Source organism: Hippocampus zosterae, chromosome 7 (assembly GCF_025434085.1).
Source record: "Hippocampus zosterae strain Florida chromosome 7, ASM2543408v3, whole genome shotgun sequence".
NCBI lineage: Eukaryota > Metazoa > Chordata > Actinopteri > Syngnathiformes > Syngnathidae > Hippocampus > Hippocampus zosterae.
Window position 1 is genome coordinate 1,137,923 of NC_067457.1, and position 15,957 is coordinate 1,153,879.

The 15,957-nt window shown below is 49.0% G+C and overlaps 1 protein-coding gene and 1 long non-coding RNA gene across 3 annotated transcripts; one reads left to right on the forward strand and one right to left on the reverse strand.

The window, feature by feature from the left end:
• Window positions 1-445: 445 nt before the first annotated feature.
• On the forward strand, window positions 446-14,851 carry LOC127604680 (double C2-like domain-containing protein alpha). Of its 2 annotated transcripts, XM_052071892.1 has the most exons (12): window positions 446-743; window positions 3,889-3,970; window positions 4,585-4,946; window positions 5,573-5,652; window positions 6,171-6,245; window positions 6,530-6,639; window positions 8,605-8,731; window positions 9,013-9,072; window positions 10,388-10,569; window positions 11,844-11,925; window positions 12,117-12,213; window positions 13,315-14,851. In XM_052071892.1, the coding sequence occupies exons 3-12, from the start codon at window positions 4,604-4,606 to the stop codon at window positions 13,449-13,451; spliced, it is 1,293 nt and encodes a 430-aa protein (XP_051927852.1). In that variant the 5' UTR covers window positions 446-743; window positions 3,889-3,970; window positions 4,585-4,603; the 3' UTR covers window positions 13,452-14,851. The 2 variants fall into 2 exon arrangements, with proteins under 2 accessions (XP_051927852.1, XP_051927851.1); XM_052071891.1 differs by lacking the exon at window positions 3,889-3,970 and having other exon boundaries at window positions 449-743.
• On the reverse strand, window positions 4,769-13,271 carry LOC127604690 (uncharacterized). The gene is made up of 6 exons (XR_007963387.1): window positions 13,050-13,271; window positions 12,603-12,691; window positions 9,846-9,931; window positions 8,533-8,729; window positions 5,171-5,210; window positions 4,769-4,926 (listed from the first exon to the last, which is right to left on the reverse strand). It is a non-coding gene; the product is annotated as an uncharacterized LOC127604690 (long non-coding RNA).
• Window positions 14,852-15,957: the final 1,106 nt, after the last annotated feature.

Sequence of the window (15,957 nt, forward strand, 5' to 3'; positions counted from 1 at the left end):
GGTGATCAGTCCGAGGCTTGGCTTTGCATTAGGTTAGCGGTGAAAAGTTTGCGTTTGGATTTTGGTGGTCATGGGTTAAAATTTAGCGGGTGTATTTTGAGGTTCTGCTTTTGGATCGGGTTCATGGTTCTTTGGCGATTGTGATTTGGTTCGTGGGTTTTGTCGTCGTGTCAGAGGTCATTTGTTGAAAGCAGCTTCGGTGTTTGGCTTGGCTTGGGGGTTATCGAAAACTATTTGCATCGACTGAATAATATTCTGATAATGCAGCGTGTCAGTGAGCGAAAGGTTGGGGGACAACATGCTTGTACATTAAATCACGGGATTGCCCCCCCAAAGCATGTGTCAGTGTGTGTGTGTGTGACTGCGAGAAGCCACACGTGCTCCACAAGGAATGACTCCCCGCTGTCTGTGGCTTTCTTTCTCTCCGTCTCTCTCTCCTCTTCCTCCTCCCACATGTTTTTCTTATGCCCCCTCCCAAGCTCCTCATTCTCATCACTACTTGATCTACGGGCACTTTTAATATTTCATCGTCAACGCCGTGAGCCCAACGCTCTTGTCCTACGAGCCCTCCCGCCTCTTTTTTTCTCTCGCTTTCTCTCTCCTCCTCCTCCTCCACTTGCTGCATCTACTCTGCACTCGTCTCTCCACCACCTGTTAGTGAGTCTCCCTGGCTGCGCTACGCTGGAATCGCTCCTCCCGCACCTCTTCTTCTTGTCTTATATGAGTTTCACACTCGCTCCGAGGTAAGCTACCGTCGCATTTGCGTCATCGTTTTGCCTCGACTAGCCAGTCAGAACAACATGAGGCGAGAAGCTCTTCTTCAAAGCGGTGCAACATGTGGCAGATGTGCCTCGGCTGCTCTTGCACACACACAGGTTGAAGTTTACGTACTCATCCCTGACTTGGCTGGAATTGACCGGGGGGGGGGGGGGGGGGGCTCACTGCGCTGCACCTTCAGTAGCGCTGGCTGGCACTCAACTTGCGGCATGTGACTGACAGCTGCTTTTTTTTTTCCCAAGGTGAAGATGTGTGTGGATGAGGTGGGGGTGGGGGGGGGGGGATACATTTTCAGATGTGCGCTGCAGGTGGACCAACATAAGTGACTTTAGCATGAATGAGAGATACGGATTTAAAAGGAGGAGCGAGCGAGGGGGGGTGGGGGTCGTCCACGCTTGCGGTATGAGTCTAATTTAAAGTGAAGGCGCTAAAAGAAGAGGAGGAAGTGGAGGAGGCACGGAGAGCAGAAATATACTCTCCTCAGCATCTATACGGTAACGATTGTGTAACTACAGAGCCACAGGGCTGCTGCTGCTACTGCTGCCGCTGCCACGGCAGCTGCGCACAACTTGAGCCTCATTATCCTCAGCATATGGAAACTATTCAATACAAGTGGCATGAAAAAGCTCAGCCGACATCATGACATGCTTACAGAGGAGAAAAATCTCGACAGTCATACGTGGATGGCTTCCCTGACTTAATACTGACTAATATCTGATCAGACTGTTGAGCCTGTTTTGTGGTTGCGGGGGGGGGGTGATAGCTCATGTTTAATTGCATCAAAGATGTCGTCGGTCAAGTCAGACAAGACTAGAATCCTGGGATGACAAGAGAATAAAAATGATAGTTGGATGCAGCAGACACGATGGAAAGCCGTTGGAGTATTTATTTGGACATTGCAGGCTTAAGGTTCGTGAACTAGCGCGCTCTTGCTCCGCACTCTTAAAACAATGGGAGGGTACGAGCAGTGGCGTTTCTTGACTCCCTGGCGGAAGGCACCACAGCACAAAGAAAAAAAAAAAAAAAAACGCACACAAACACGATGACAGATGAACTACTGAACTTTCGGGCAATTAGTGCAGCACAGAGTTCAAAGCAAACATGTTGCATCAGCATTTAGACGTTAGGATGGTTTTCCCGATGCGAGGATGAAAGGACAGGATGAAAACGGCCGTCATGAGAGCGATCAATTAGCGTCGCGCTGCGAGCTTTTTTTTGTTGTTGTTGTTGTTGCTTTTCCTCCCTGCGAGCCAACAGGCCCCGCGCCTGCATGCGGGCTCAGAGCCACATGTGCCACTGACTATGCTCATCACTTGAGCGCATGGCACACGCCTGCGAAAACCAGCCGCATTGTCTGAGTGCATTAATGAACTGATGCAATCTGCACGTTCACGGGGATTTTTCTGCGCCACCCGTCACGTTTTGCTAGACGTCCATTTATCTTCTCATCGGAACAAATGAATATTTGTCTTTTTTTTTCTCTATCGGTTGACATGCAGTCGAGTAACGGACGCTACACGCTTTGCTTTTTAGCCACAAATATATGCAAGTGTATAAATAGGACACTAGATGGATCGCTGTCATTTAAAATAATTTTAAAAATGATAATAAAATAATGGAAAACTTGAGAATTTGATGAGTAAAATGATGCGGCGAGCCAATGAGAGGTGCAGTTGTGCCTCGAGTGCCGCTTTAGGCACTCAAATGGATGTCGACGGGGTATCAGTCAAATACGTCAAAGACTGGCACGCCAGCGTCCGCCTCTGACGATTGTTTCATCGTCGGCCAAGGAGACGCTGGCCGAATGAGCTTTGATGCGCGTCGCCCGCTGTTTGCGCTCGCAGCGCAGAGACCGGTTGTGCGTCTGTGACAAATGACCCCGGCGTTGGCATGGAAGGTCAACAATCATCGACGGATCTTTTCTGGGCCGTGTGCTTTCTGCGCCGCTTCCCTGACGACTGCAAGGACGTGCGATTGAATGCGGTGAACGCATTGCTTCGACGCATTTTTAGCAAAAGTAAAAAGATTGTTATTGGCTTTGGTAAAGAGTGTCGAAATAATTTGGACTCTACCAACTAAAGCTAACACTTAGCAAGCAGTACATCGACCAGTCACCCCAGCGCTCACCACAGCTCATGCGGGAATGCTAGGCGCCAATAACGACACAATTAGCTGCTGGCTAGCTAAAGGCCATGACTAAAGCTCACCTCCAATGCGGCAAATTAGCTGCATCTCCAACGAGTAGCATTATCATCACTACAGCAGGACGCAGTGGAGCTGCATGCGACACACAAAGCAAGGTCAAGTCATGCTAATTGCTAAGCTAACATGAAATGTGAACAATTACGCAAACACAACATGTGGGTGGGAGGGTGGCTTTTTTTATGATTATTATCTAACGCTACCAATTTAGATTCAATTTCAAACCGTACTATAAAGGCACTTATAGACACGGCATCAGTTTTCCCAACTACTGTCTTGAAATGCGTATCACACATTGGAGCGCCGAGTTCGTTTTGGTCCGGCTCATTATTATCTGTATGTAAATCTTTTCCCAAAATACAATCAATCACTTCTGTTTATGTCGCCTGAGTGTGCTCTCTTGGCTACTTGGACGGCTTCCATTCTTTGATGCCAAAGCCTGCCAAAACTGTGAGAAAGTGTGTGACTCACCAAGTCTCCAGCTATCCCCCCCCCACACGAAAGTCCAGAGATATAACACTCCGCCTCCAATCGATGGATGCTGCAGGTGGTCCAGAGGGGGATTTATCAACCTGCGAAGACAAAACGCCCCCGCCGGGGCCAGCTGCGTTGCGTCTTTAGAAAACAAAAGCCATCAGATCTTTTCGACGCAGCCCCCTCTCGTTTATTTAAGGATGGGAACAGACGCGTCGGCCCCGTCGCGGTCAACTCGGCGCTTTGCTAACACAACTTTACGTAACCGTCATGCCATTATGCTGAAGAGGACCGGCTCCGCTATCGAGATTCCATCCCATAATCGTCCGATTGTCTGTGGAGGATTCAGATGAGACGCTGCAATTTGATCGAGGAGGATGGAGGCTCGGGGCGAGAGATTTGCTCGGCGTAATGTTTCCTCTTTTACCCCAATAGCTTCAAGTGAATCCCACCGCGGTCCACGCAAATGCAAATGAGAGCCCACCATCTGCCGTTTTCTACAAGTAACTTCCTTTGGGTGAGATTTGGAATTATTGCAGCGCGCGAGCAGTGCGCATTCTTACTTCCGAGCACATCAACGCCTCATCCGCATGAAATTTTCCCCCCATATTGGGAATCGCTCGACACACAACTATAGTGTAATTGTCACTTTCTGCTGTAACACAGTCATGCAAGACCCCGCTAATTAGATTTCCGGGAAGATTACAACGCTTGGCGGCACAACGGTGGACGCTAATTGCCCGTACCTGTAGGTGTGATTGTGATGAGCTGCCGGCCGGTCCGGCGTGTCTCGCCAAAAGTCATTTGGAAAGAGCTCCAAGCCCTGCCGCCATCCTGAGTAGAATAAACAGGATAAAGAATTAATATGTGGGTGAATTATGGCTTTTACAATCTCAGACGGGAAAGATAAGATAACCTTTATTTGTCCCACACTGGGGAAATTTGCAGTCGACAGCGGGCGGCTTTAGTTATATAATGTAGCTCAATGGGCTTCACAAATATAACATCCAAAACAAATAACCATCCACAACGGTCAGGCCCCAACAATGAAGTAACGGGAGTTATTTAGCGGGGAAAATGGAGTTGATGTATGCTATGAATTGAGTTGTGATGAGACTTCCTCCATTTCAGTCTTTCAATCTTCATCCCAATGACGGTGCGGAAAGGAAAAACTTTAGCCATCACCATCCAGGAGCACATGGCCATCGACGTCTGCCCGGGACCCATCCGGCCTATCCGTCAAATCTCCGCCTACTTCCCCCGCCTGTCGCCCACCTCCTCCTTCTCGGAGCCCATCTCGCCCAATCAGACGGGAGCCAGCGCAGCCCTTAGCCCTGGCGGCACGAGTCAAGGCGCAGTGGGCGGCGGCGGCGGCCTGTTGTCGCCCTTGTTAGCGGCGGGAGGTGGCGGTGGCGGCGCGGGGGGCTCGCTGTCCGCCATGAGCAGCATCGACACCTCCATCGAGGTGGACAGCTGTGACAGCGACGATAACAGTGAGTCACATACAAGATGCTGGAGCAATAAAAATAGAAAGCGCTGCTGCAATATATCGGCGCTAGCCCAACTTGGTACGCGGCCCCAGAGATAGTTGGGCTGGGGGTTTTTTTTGTGCATATATTTTCTGATCAGTAATGTAATAAAAAGTAGAAGCACTGGTGCAACTCCGAAATGCACATGAACAAAAGTTAAAAAAAAGACTTGACCTCGTTGTACTTACATGGAGTTTTCAGCCGCAACAGGTTGAAAAAAGTAGCAAGCTGAAATATAAGAAGTAAAAAGTCATCAGAAATATGCACAGAAAGGACACTAAATTCTACTTCAGCTTTTCATTCCCGCCGCAAGAATGCTCCCATACGCTCTTAATTAAGAACGTCACGGCTGCCGACATGATTTAATGCGTCACACAATTGTCCCGCGACACTCCAAAGAGGAACGTCACGCTTTCAAGTGTGACGTCGCCTCCATGCTACTATTTTTGAATTGAAGAATTCTATCACGTTCAACCCTCTGGGCCCTCAACGCAGGCAACGTGCGTCACTGCCTTAAGTACGGGTGTAGGTGTGAAGAGGAATCGCATGAAGAAAAAAAAAAAAAAAAGACATCTGTGATCTATTCACAGCATCTTTGGGTACATTGGAGTTTGACCTGCTGTATGACCGAGCCACCAGCTCCTTGCACTGCACCGTCCTCAAAGCGAAGGTAGGCAAACAACTTCATGTTTTGTTGCGCTTTGGGATTTGGGGATTTTTTAGATAAATGACATTTGAATGAATTTCAATGGGCAAAACTGATTGGAGTCAAGACGACGAGGTCCCGCAGCACAAGCTGGGAAACACAAATCCAACCATCCTGAATTCGTGTACTCGACATCAAAATAAAAACCAAGCACGACAATCTCATGGGGATCAAACGTGACTCTTTTCTGTTGGCTTCTTTTTTTGGGGGGGTGCTTGCACGTCATTGGAACACATGAAAAGCACGGGATTTGTTTGGCCGAAAGCCCGCCGCTTTGATGATCGACGCGCTCGCAGAGCCGCCGGCGTCGCTGTAAAATGTCGATAGCGGCGGATGAAAGCGTTGCAAACGGTTGGGAACGTTTGGAAAAGATGCGTTCAAAAGCCGCCCGCGCCGGGCCGGCATCAAACGGCCACGTGTTGCGCTTCGCTCTTTCGTTTCCCCCCCTGGCATATTGTGCTTTGTCTCTTTGTCTCCGCAAGGGTCTGAAACCGATGGATTTCAACGGGCTGGCTGATCCCTACGTGAAGCTGCACCTCTTGCCGGGAGCCTGCAAGGTCGCAATCTTGTTAGCCTCGTTTGGAGCCAATTGATCAGGAGCCGGTGGTCTCGTGGGAGATGGCGGGCGAGCTAAGAGCAATCTTCTGTCCCTGGCTCACCTGCCCGATTACGCGAAAGGAAATTGAATATTTGGAACGGCGTGCTCGTTAATCATTTGGAAATGGAGTGCACTCTTGGACTCATTTGCTCTCTCAATGATGTCAGCAACGGGAATGCTCGGCTTCCCCAACGTAGGTTTGTCAGAACATGAGCCGCCGACTCTCTTTTTGGTCTTCCGCAGGCCAACAAACTGAAAACCAAGACAGTCCGGAACACTTTGAACCCGGTGTGGAACGAGACGCTCACATACTGCGGCATCACCGAGGAGGACATGCATCGCAAAACGCTGCGGTGAGTGTTGGCGTCCTGCGGCCCCGTTTGGATGGCGGCCCCCGCGTGCCGTGCTCTTAGGCCCTTTCTGTGCCTTGCGTTACACTACGTTCCCACGCTCCCCGCAGCCGCCGCCGGCCGCCGGGATCAGTGGAGACCTCCGCTCATTCCCCCCTGCCTTTGTCTGGCTGTGACAGATTGGGGTCGCGCGTAAGCACCACGGGGTGTTTTCATTTCCTAGAGCCCCTGCCACCCACCAAAGGTGAGAAAAGCTGGGAATCGTCACGTCCGCGCGACTAAAACTTTGCCCATGTAGAATTTAAACGGGATCGACAGACAATCCCGAGGGGGGGGGGCTGACTTGTCACACCGTGGTCGGCAATCCCCGCCGCTAATTTATATGTACCGTGAAAATAATGTCGTTCTGTTCAGAAGGTCAACACGGTGTTCAGTGTTCTGAACATTAGAATGCGATGGCTGTGAATAAATCAATGAGAAGCATATGGTTACATTCGCAATGTTTTTTTTTTTTGCAGATGCAAATAAAAGCTGATCATTTGTCACGTAGGGCAGCGCCGCCTAATATGCTGCCCAAATGCTTTCCTGCAAAGATAAAACCTTGAGAGATTTTCAATCTTTCGAAAATATGATCAGGCAGATTCTCCCCCCCCCCCCCCCACCCCCGCTAACAAAGTTATAACGCGGACACAAAGCAAATCATCCCATTCCTGCTCGGCTGCTTTATTCAAATGTGACAAAAGAGCAGAACTCTATTTTGCTGTGATGCAATTTCATTTTTTTTTTTTAACTCCCCCACCTACGCGTTTAATCTCCCCCGCGACAGGAAGCCGAGTCGGGCGCGGTGAATCTGTCACAGAATATCATTTAGAAAGGTGTCAGAGTGTTTACGGTGCCATTTTTACACAGCTTATGGTACATTTTGGGCTACATAATTGAAAGATTGTGTACAATTGGCTGTGGGCTAGTTTAGGCACCGCAATTTCAAGACATTTCCAGACGAGCCAGGAATGTTACGTTGCTGCCCCATTCGTCAGAGCGGCGGACACGGCGATCGCTTGACTCTTTGCATCTAGCACGTCGGCGCCATCCATCAGCACGTCTACCCCCCCCCCCCCACGTCGCCCTTTCCAAATGTTCCCAAAGTGTCTGTAATGTGCGCTACTTGACTTGATATTACCTGCGAGGTTTGTCACCTGTGGCCCGGAGCAACATCTGGCTCCCTTTGCGCAATCAGCTCTTTAATCATCGCCGCGCCGCGCCGCCTTCTGTCGCCATTTATTTTGGAGTTTTCAGACAAATGACCGCACGGGAGAGATGGCACTTGCTGGTCTCATGCCTATTTTGGATTTCTTAAAAGGCGGAATCTCATCTGAAGCGCAGCGCCGCATCAGCCGACGCGCAACCTCGCCGGCACCGTTAGATTGTAACGAATGCTCGCCCGCCGCCGCGGCGCGTGGCCTCCATCCGCTCCTTGCGGCCTCGCTCGATGCTTTTGATTGCAAACACGCCACCTTGCTCCACCGCTCCGCTGCCTTCCGCTTAGGCCTTGTGCAGGTGGCAGGTGTAAAACTTGGACGGATCCATAAATCAGGATCGACTCAGTCCGGCAGGATACACTTTCTCAAGCTGCACAGCGATGAAAGTGTTCCTTGTACGAAACGTTCTGTGAAAGGCGCTTTTGTCACGGCTGCAGCTGTTGTGAATGCGCCATCTAAATAAAGATGTATTATACTTGCATCGATTTGATATATCTATACCAGAACGGATCTGTGCAATTCGCAATTCACGCAAGAAATTAAAGTCATAGCTCAAAGCACCAAGTAACATGAAATCAATTTGCCTTACAAAGACCAACATCTCAACATTCTCAGTGTTGGTTCATCAGCTTCTAACCTTTTATTGATGCGCTCCTCCTCCTCCTCCTCCATTCTCAATTTCCATTTTCCTCTTTCTTCCACCATCCAGAGTGTCCGTGTGCGACGAGGACAAGCTGACGCACAACGAGTTCATCGGGGAGTCGCGGGTGGCTCTGCGCCGCGTGAAGCCTGAGCAGACGAAACACTTCAACATCTGTCTGGAGCACCCACCTCCTGTGAGAAGAAAATACACGCCGAGAGCGACAGACGGTTTCAACCAGTGGACACAAACGAGCCACCTTGAATAACTTCCTTGTAAAATTACTTTCCTTAGTTGTGTATCATGCTTACAGACAGAAGAAAAACGTTTTGACCCAAGAATAAAATGACATTGATCTGAGAAAACCCAAAGTGGGTTGGGAGGCTGCAGTTCAGGCTGGCCCTCCGACATCTTTGTCATCTAGCTTATGATACTGACCCGTGCCTTGTCACCCCCCCCCCCCCTCCTCTGCTGCAGCTGCCCTCGCCCACGGCCATGAGCACGGCACTCCGAGGCATCTCCTGCTACCTGAGAGAGGTGATGACGCCGCCTGCGTATCTGGGCTCTTTTTAGACCACACCATGTTTGTCACCAAGGTGCTTTATTGATTGCGGCGATTGTTTTTCCTGACATCCGTCCGCTCCCTCCCCACTGAAAGAGCCCAAAAAGCAAATCATTTCCCGTTGGTCCGTGGACGTGCCGCCACGGCCGTCGATGCCCATTTGCTTCTGCCTCCCCCTAATGAGTCGCTCGGTATCGACCTGCGAAGATCTGAGCCGTTTCATTACCGCACACACGCGCTGCAAATTAGTAATTGTCGAGTCCATCGGTCAGACGAAAGCCCTCGCTTCCCCCTCCCCCTTTCCCCAAATATGAGAACTTCAGGAGAAGAGAAGCCAGGGAGACAATTAGCGACGGGAGGATGAATGTGAGGCGTGCGGCATATTGATCACTTTCCTGTGTGTCCTGCTCTCGCCTGGAGATGAGACTTAATGAGGGACGGAGCGATACCGAGGAGGCAAGAGACTGGAAAACCCCAAAAGAGCTTTCGCAGCAGGGTTGGCGCTCCCATATATGACTATGCCCGCAAATAACATGCACGTGTGGATGCTTCTGGCGGAGTCACGGCCTCCCACGTCACCCTTTTTCTTCCACCTGTCACTTTGGACCTTTTCTGTCCCTTCGCCTGAGCGTCAAAACTTTCGATAACAGTCTGCAGCCATCCATGTGAAAGTACCGAAGCCCACGGACAAAAACAGAATTAATATGACTCGGGGGGGTAGACACGCTGCACTCTGACAGCTTCTCACCTTTTCCGACTCGATTTTTAACGCATGGGCGTAAGCGGGCAGCTCAACTCACAGTCATGTGGGCCTCGGCGACATTTTTCAAGTCCCTGGAAATAAATACACGCGTGTTGGAATTGAACACGGAGAAGAGTGTTGTGAACGACCGTGCCGAATTTGAAGGAGTGCAAATTGAAAAACGATATTCAAATGAGGTTCCAAAATCGTGAAAAAAGGACCTGAAAGCATGCCCCCGCTCAACTGTCAATCACACACTACTGCTGCTGCTATGGCCTGGAAAAATGGACGCTACTTTAGCTAGCATTCTATAAAAATATCAAATTCAAATATAGCCACTAAAATGCTTATTCCAAACCATGTTTCCATCACACACTATTGCCCCGACTTTGACATCACGAAAGCCGCATCGGGGACCCAGCAAGTAAGAATTCAGAGTCGCCGCTCATGTTGCGCGCCTGCATTATTTTTGATGACATGCGGGGGGGCTCCTGCGGCTCAACCTTCTGCTTCTCTTTTCGTGTCGCCCGTCACCTCGCCGTCCTCAGTGGGAGACGGAGCAGCAGAGAAGTCTGGAGGAGCGAGGCCGCTTGCTGCTGTGCCTGCAGTACGTGCCCCCGGTCGACGGCGATGGCGAGGGGGCCCGCGGCGGGCTGTGCGTGGCCGTCAAGCGCTGCGCCCACCTGGCCGCCATGGACGTCAACGGATTCTCCGACCCCTACGTGAAAACGTAAGAAACGTCACTTTGAATGCTCCTTGCTTTAATCCGCCCAGCGCAGACGTTACATTCTCAGACTGCCCCCCCCCCCCGCCCCCGAATCACCTGGAGCCATCACTCGCAAATGACTGCCCGATCCAACAAGATAATGGCGACAGATGACGGCTGCTTTCCCACCAGCGGGAGACGTCGGCAGCGCGTTCATTCATCAAGTTAACGATGGCGGCGTCATGTGGAATGTCAGGCCTCAAAAGCGGAGTGATGGACTCCAACGTTAGGGTCACGCCGAGGAGCAGACGCCAGAGTTTGGCGGGGTCGTTAGTGTCAAAAAAGTCCCCCCGCCGTTTGATTACTCAGTGGCGAAAGGGAAGTAATACCGCACGAGTCGGCGAGGTTAGCGAGATTCCTCCGCTTGACTGATGCGCTCTGACAGCAAGGAGACAAATGAGCGTGGAAATGTTCTTAATGCTACGCCCCCCCCCCCTCCTCCGGGGGCTTTCTGGCTTGTTCCTGGAACGAGCGGATCGCCAAACAACCCACACAGAAGCTCACAAATACACACGCGCCGCACAAATTAAATATGGGAGTCCGCATTTCGCGTCGGCGCGGATTTGACTCCAAACAAACAAACATTGATTACTACGCAAAGCGCCTCATAGTTTGGCAAACAAATCAAACGTCAACAAAGCAAAACTTAATTAACAAATAGTGGAGAAATATTTCTGAAATAGCTGAGAAATATTTCTTCAGGCGCATATTGCATCCACATTTTGCCTCCTCTCGCCGAGTGAGCCTCCGCATCCCACTCGTGCGCGGCGATTGCGCCCGCCGCCTTGTTTTGTTTGGCACGTTACGCTTGCAATGGGTTGGCCTTAAGCATCAGAATTCTTCTCGCAAGATGCTTTGTTGTGTCTGCCCGTGTGTGGGAACATACGCTCGCAGACACGACGAGCCGTGGGTGGCAAACTGAGGAAGAGATTTAGCCACACTCCTTCCAACTGGCTTGCAAATACTGGGGTGGGGTGGTGAGGGGTGGCCCATGCAATCTGTGGCGTTGGTGAAGACAATGGCGCGCATGTGGGGGCAATAGCGCATATGAGGGGTGAGGCGGACGGGCCCGGCACCGAATATTTTTCTCAAAACTGTATTTGTACAAAAACAACATTCTCACACCAGACAACAAGCAACTAGAGATTTTTTTTTTTGTAGTGGACAATAATGTGATAGAAGACGCGTCCAAGTTAATTAAGCGATGGGTTTTGTCTGTCACACTCTCTCTCTCTTAGGTACCTCAAGCCAGATGTTCAGAAGAAGTCTAAGCACAAAACCGCTGTGATAAAAAAGACCCTCAACCCGGAGTTTAATGAGGTACATTGTCAGCATTGAGATGCTGAATGCAAAGAGAAGGCTCAATTCGGCTACTATAGACCTCGGCCGCACACTGCTGCATCCGGAGCCAATTAATGTTTGCACATCATCATCATGCTCCTGCCTCATTCACAAACACAACAGACCCGCTTTGAGAAATAATGGCTTCACCTTATGCCCCATCTTGTCAGGAGTTCTTCTACGAAATCTCCTTCTCAGAACTGGCCGCCAAGACCTTAGAGGTCACCGTGTGGGACTACGACCGTGGCAAGTCAAATGACTTCATTGGTGAGTTGAATTGCGGCACAGTTAGCAAACAACCGCTTACATGTCGTTTGACCAAGACAAGGCACCTGAGAAGATAGGCAAATGGCTCGACTCATGCGTCTAACCTTGTGAAGTGTCATTTGAAAACAACCTTGAGTCAGAGAAATTGCGCCCGAGCAATTTCAACAGGCAATTTGATTCAAAAGTAAACGTAGCGAAAATTTAGACGTAGTTAACATGCTCCGTAAGGGATTGGCTATTTAACTGACCTTTCTTTTCCGCGGATTAATGACACGTATGCAATCTTTTTGATGTAGAAATTGATCATCTGTCGTCACCTATTGGTACTTTTGCCATTCTGTTCTGCTAAATTACTCAAAGACAAGCAAAAAAAAGCATTTCTAACGTACCTGTGAGAAAATGTCTTCAGCAAATCTCACGATGGCGGTCCGATTTGGAGGATGACCAAGGAGAAGCAGCAGGAAAACAGGCCAGTTATCTAGGGGAGAAAAGTAGAAAGGTGGTTTGAAATTTTTAAAAATTGTTTAATTTAAAAAAAATATTTGCAGTGGTTACTTTACTGTGAGCGACAACTCGGCACCTAGCTAGCTATGCACCGAAACCCATTGAGTCTCATTGAGTTAGCTACCCGTTACGAGCTAGCACCGTGCCACTATTCCACAATTCCTAACTACTTACTCAACATTTCAAGAATGGAAGTTAAGTCAACCCAAATGGCCACTATAACATACCAGGTATGAAACGAGCACCGTAAACGCGGCCATTTCTGGTTGTATCATCGGTCCAGACTGGGCGCTAAATAGCTCGCAGCCACAGGTGCCTATGTTTTGCCACACTGTGTTTAATTGGGGGTCGCCACTGTCAAGTGACGTCACAGTGAAGTCGGGCGGTGAAGCGTTCGAGTGCAATTTTCAGACTGCGAAGTCGGAATAGTCGGTCTTCCCACCTTCCTCGAATATTGTACTCTAGTCTGGTGTGTTTGTTCTCAGATGTTGTCCCTCTGAAATGTGCATCTTCTTGTTTATGACCATATAAGAAAACCTCGGAAGAAATGCAAATTCCGTTTCTTTACCTCATCTGGTGTGTCTCTGTGGTGGCCAGGAGGCGTCTCTTTAGGGTGCCACTCACAGGGCGACACCCTACAGCACTGGATCGACTGCCTGAAGAACAAGGGCAAGAAGGTGGAACGCTGGCACACGCTGACCAACGAGCTGCCCGGCTCCACTGCGCAGGAATGAAGCGCAGCCCTCAAGCGCACCCCCTCAGGACCGTGCGTCCGACCGATGACACCACATCGCGGCGGCGAGAAAGAAGGCTTTCTACACGATTGTCACCGGTCTCCCGGCTTCACCAATGACTTCACCATTCATGGAAGCAAAAAAGGCCTCTTGTAAGAGAAAAGCAGGTTGAGACACACATCATCATCATTTATCTCTAAAGTCACGGAAGTGGGGAATCGCGGCTCTTACAGCTCTTTTTCTATTTGCCGTGAAACCATGCAGAAAATAAGAACATTTAGCGATGTGGTGGATTTATGTATCCCATTAACCCGGACCAGAGATGTTGATCAGATAAATCCGCGCGCACGTCTCGCTCGCACTGCTGCAACGCTTCCGAGACATTTTGCAACATTGGATTTTGGATCGATTGAGCTTGTCACAGCACGCGCTGCTGACAGCCCGACAGACTGGAAAAGGAGAATCGGTTCTTCCACGTTCACCTCTTGTCAATCGTTTGCATGTTCCGTGTTGCTGACGTCGACTCAAAAAAAAACGAGCGGCCGTTGTTGCCAGTTGCACTCTTTTGATGGCAAGATAATGTTCATGATATGTTTTTTTGCTCTAATGTGCTTCAAGTTGTTTAAAAATATCCCAAAAATACAAACCTTGAGCGAGGAGCACTCATTCGGATTATTTTTTAACAAGACGCACAACCAAATGTTTGTTGGCATACCAAAACTGACCTGTGAGAGGCAGCATGGTGCTTCGGGCCAGCCAGACTGCTGGAAAATACACACAAAGAAATCGTCGTAGTTGTACAGTAGTAGTAGTTAGTAGTTTCAGCATTTTCCCATATCCATCTTAAAGTCAATGAACTAGTATTGCGCCTATTCCTCAGACAATTCGGCCACTAGTAGAGTCTTATTCATGAAAAAATCCACTATTGAGGCCACTTTTGGCCAAGGATGCAATGGAATCTCTCCAGTAAACTGCTGCACTAGTAGCATCACTCATAGTTTTGCCTCGCTCGTCACGTGTATTCATTGATGGCCAAAACGATGTTTCACAAAACAGTGCTTTGGCACCATCTTGGTGTCAACCAGGACTGGGGGGAGGAGTTGAATGTCATCTGGCCTTTGCCATGTCCCATTGAAAAGACTGCTTTGCCGCTATCGTGGGGCATCTCGTATTAAAAACAAAGCAATTTCGTGTGGAGGTTTTCTATAATTTACATTTAACCAAGCACATAGCGTTCTCCAAAGCAACCACTTTTATTTGTGGACGGCGTTAAAGGAAAGATGCATACTTTTGTGTGTGAGGCATGCTGTATAAATATATATTGTTTGGATATCGGGGTGTTTGTCTTCTGAAAGTTCAAGTGAGCATGGTTTATTTGAGTGCATAAATTGTTCTTGTTATTTGCTTTGTGCTATCCTCTCATTTCCTTCCATACGGTCAATAAATCCAATAGTGCCCCTTAGCGGCCGAATGTACAACTGCACGTTTCACCCCACAAATCTAAAAACTGATCTCGTCTGTCTTGTCGAGTTTGACCGAGTTGACGTTTGAGAGCAATAATTGTGTCAACGCGGATACACACACACAGAGAGATGCAGACATGTCATGACAGCGCAAATAAGACAGAGCAGGAACACAACAACAACGACATCTAATCTGACATGTGACATCAAGCAACTGGACACCAGGCCACAGGGCTGAACTATAACCAAATGATTATGACGCTTAAGGATAAAAACAACAACCTTTTTTTTGCATTCATTTTTTTTTATTGAAGAAATAAAGATGAATTCCACAGACCTGAGACCCATGCTAGTGTTACAGTCAGGATGGAAATTGCCCACTTTTGACTGTTCTGTCGACACCATTGTGACCTTGCGCGCCCCTGGAAAGAGTGCAACATAATATTTATGGGTGCCACAACAATTAACTTTGAAATGGAGGATGGGAACTGACGCGGGGCACGTTCAAAAGAGCTTCGTCCGTACATACTCACCACTCACATTATTAGGGACACCAGAAGAAGTTTGTTGAACAACAGGAACGCGCTGGCTCATACAGTGGCTAGTCTAAACCTGGTGCTTGAACTAGGGGCTGCAGAGTTGACAGTGGAGGAAGCAGTATAGTCGGTGAGAATGTAATCCCCAAATGTGTGTTCTTTTTCTTTGGGGTATAATTTGTTTTTAAGCACGCAGGGAGACAGGATGCTGGCGGCCACACGGCCGGCCGGGTGCTTGCTAATATGAGCCAGCTGGATATAATCCCACTGACCCACTTAGCGCTTACGTGGTCAAATGTGAGCAGCTACAGTACAGTAGCTCCTGTCAAATTAGCTTACTCTCAATCCTGTGCAGTAGCTTTGCCTGTCAACACGTAAACACAGCCCAGGGCTTATTTTTTTTAATGCTACTCTATGCTTGTATCTTGCCACACATATGTATCATTTTTGCATGATATGTTAAAGTTAGGTTAGCAGACTCTCATTATTGATATGGGATTTAATTGA

Excerpts from the sequence above, each read along its gene's own strand:
- LOC127604680 (XM_052071891.1), top strand. The coding sequence starts at position 454 with ATGTTTTTCTTATGCCCCCTCCCAAGCTCCTCATTCTCATCACTACTT. Across the intron at positions 4,947-5,572 it reads CTGTGACAGCGACGATAACA|CATCTTTGGGTACATTGGAG; the intron begins GTGAGTCACATA and ends ATCTATTCACAG. Across the intron at positions 10,570-11,843 it reads TCCGACCCCTACGTGAAAAC|GTACCTCAAGCCAGATGTTC; the intron begins GTAAGAAACGTC and ends TCTCTCTCTTAG.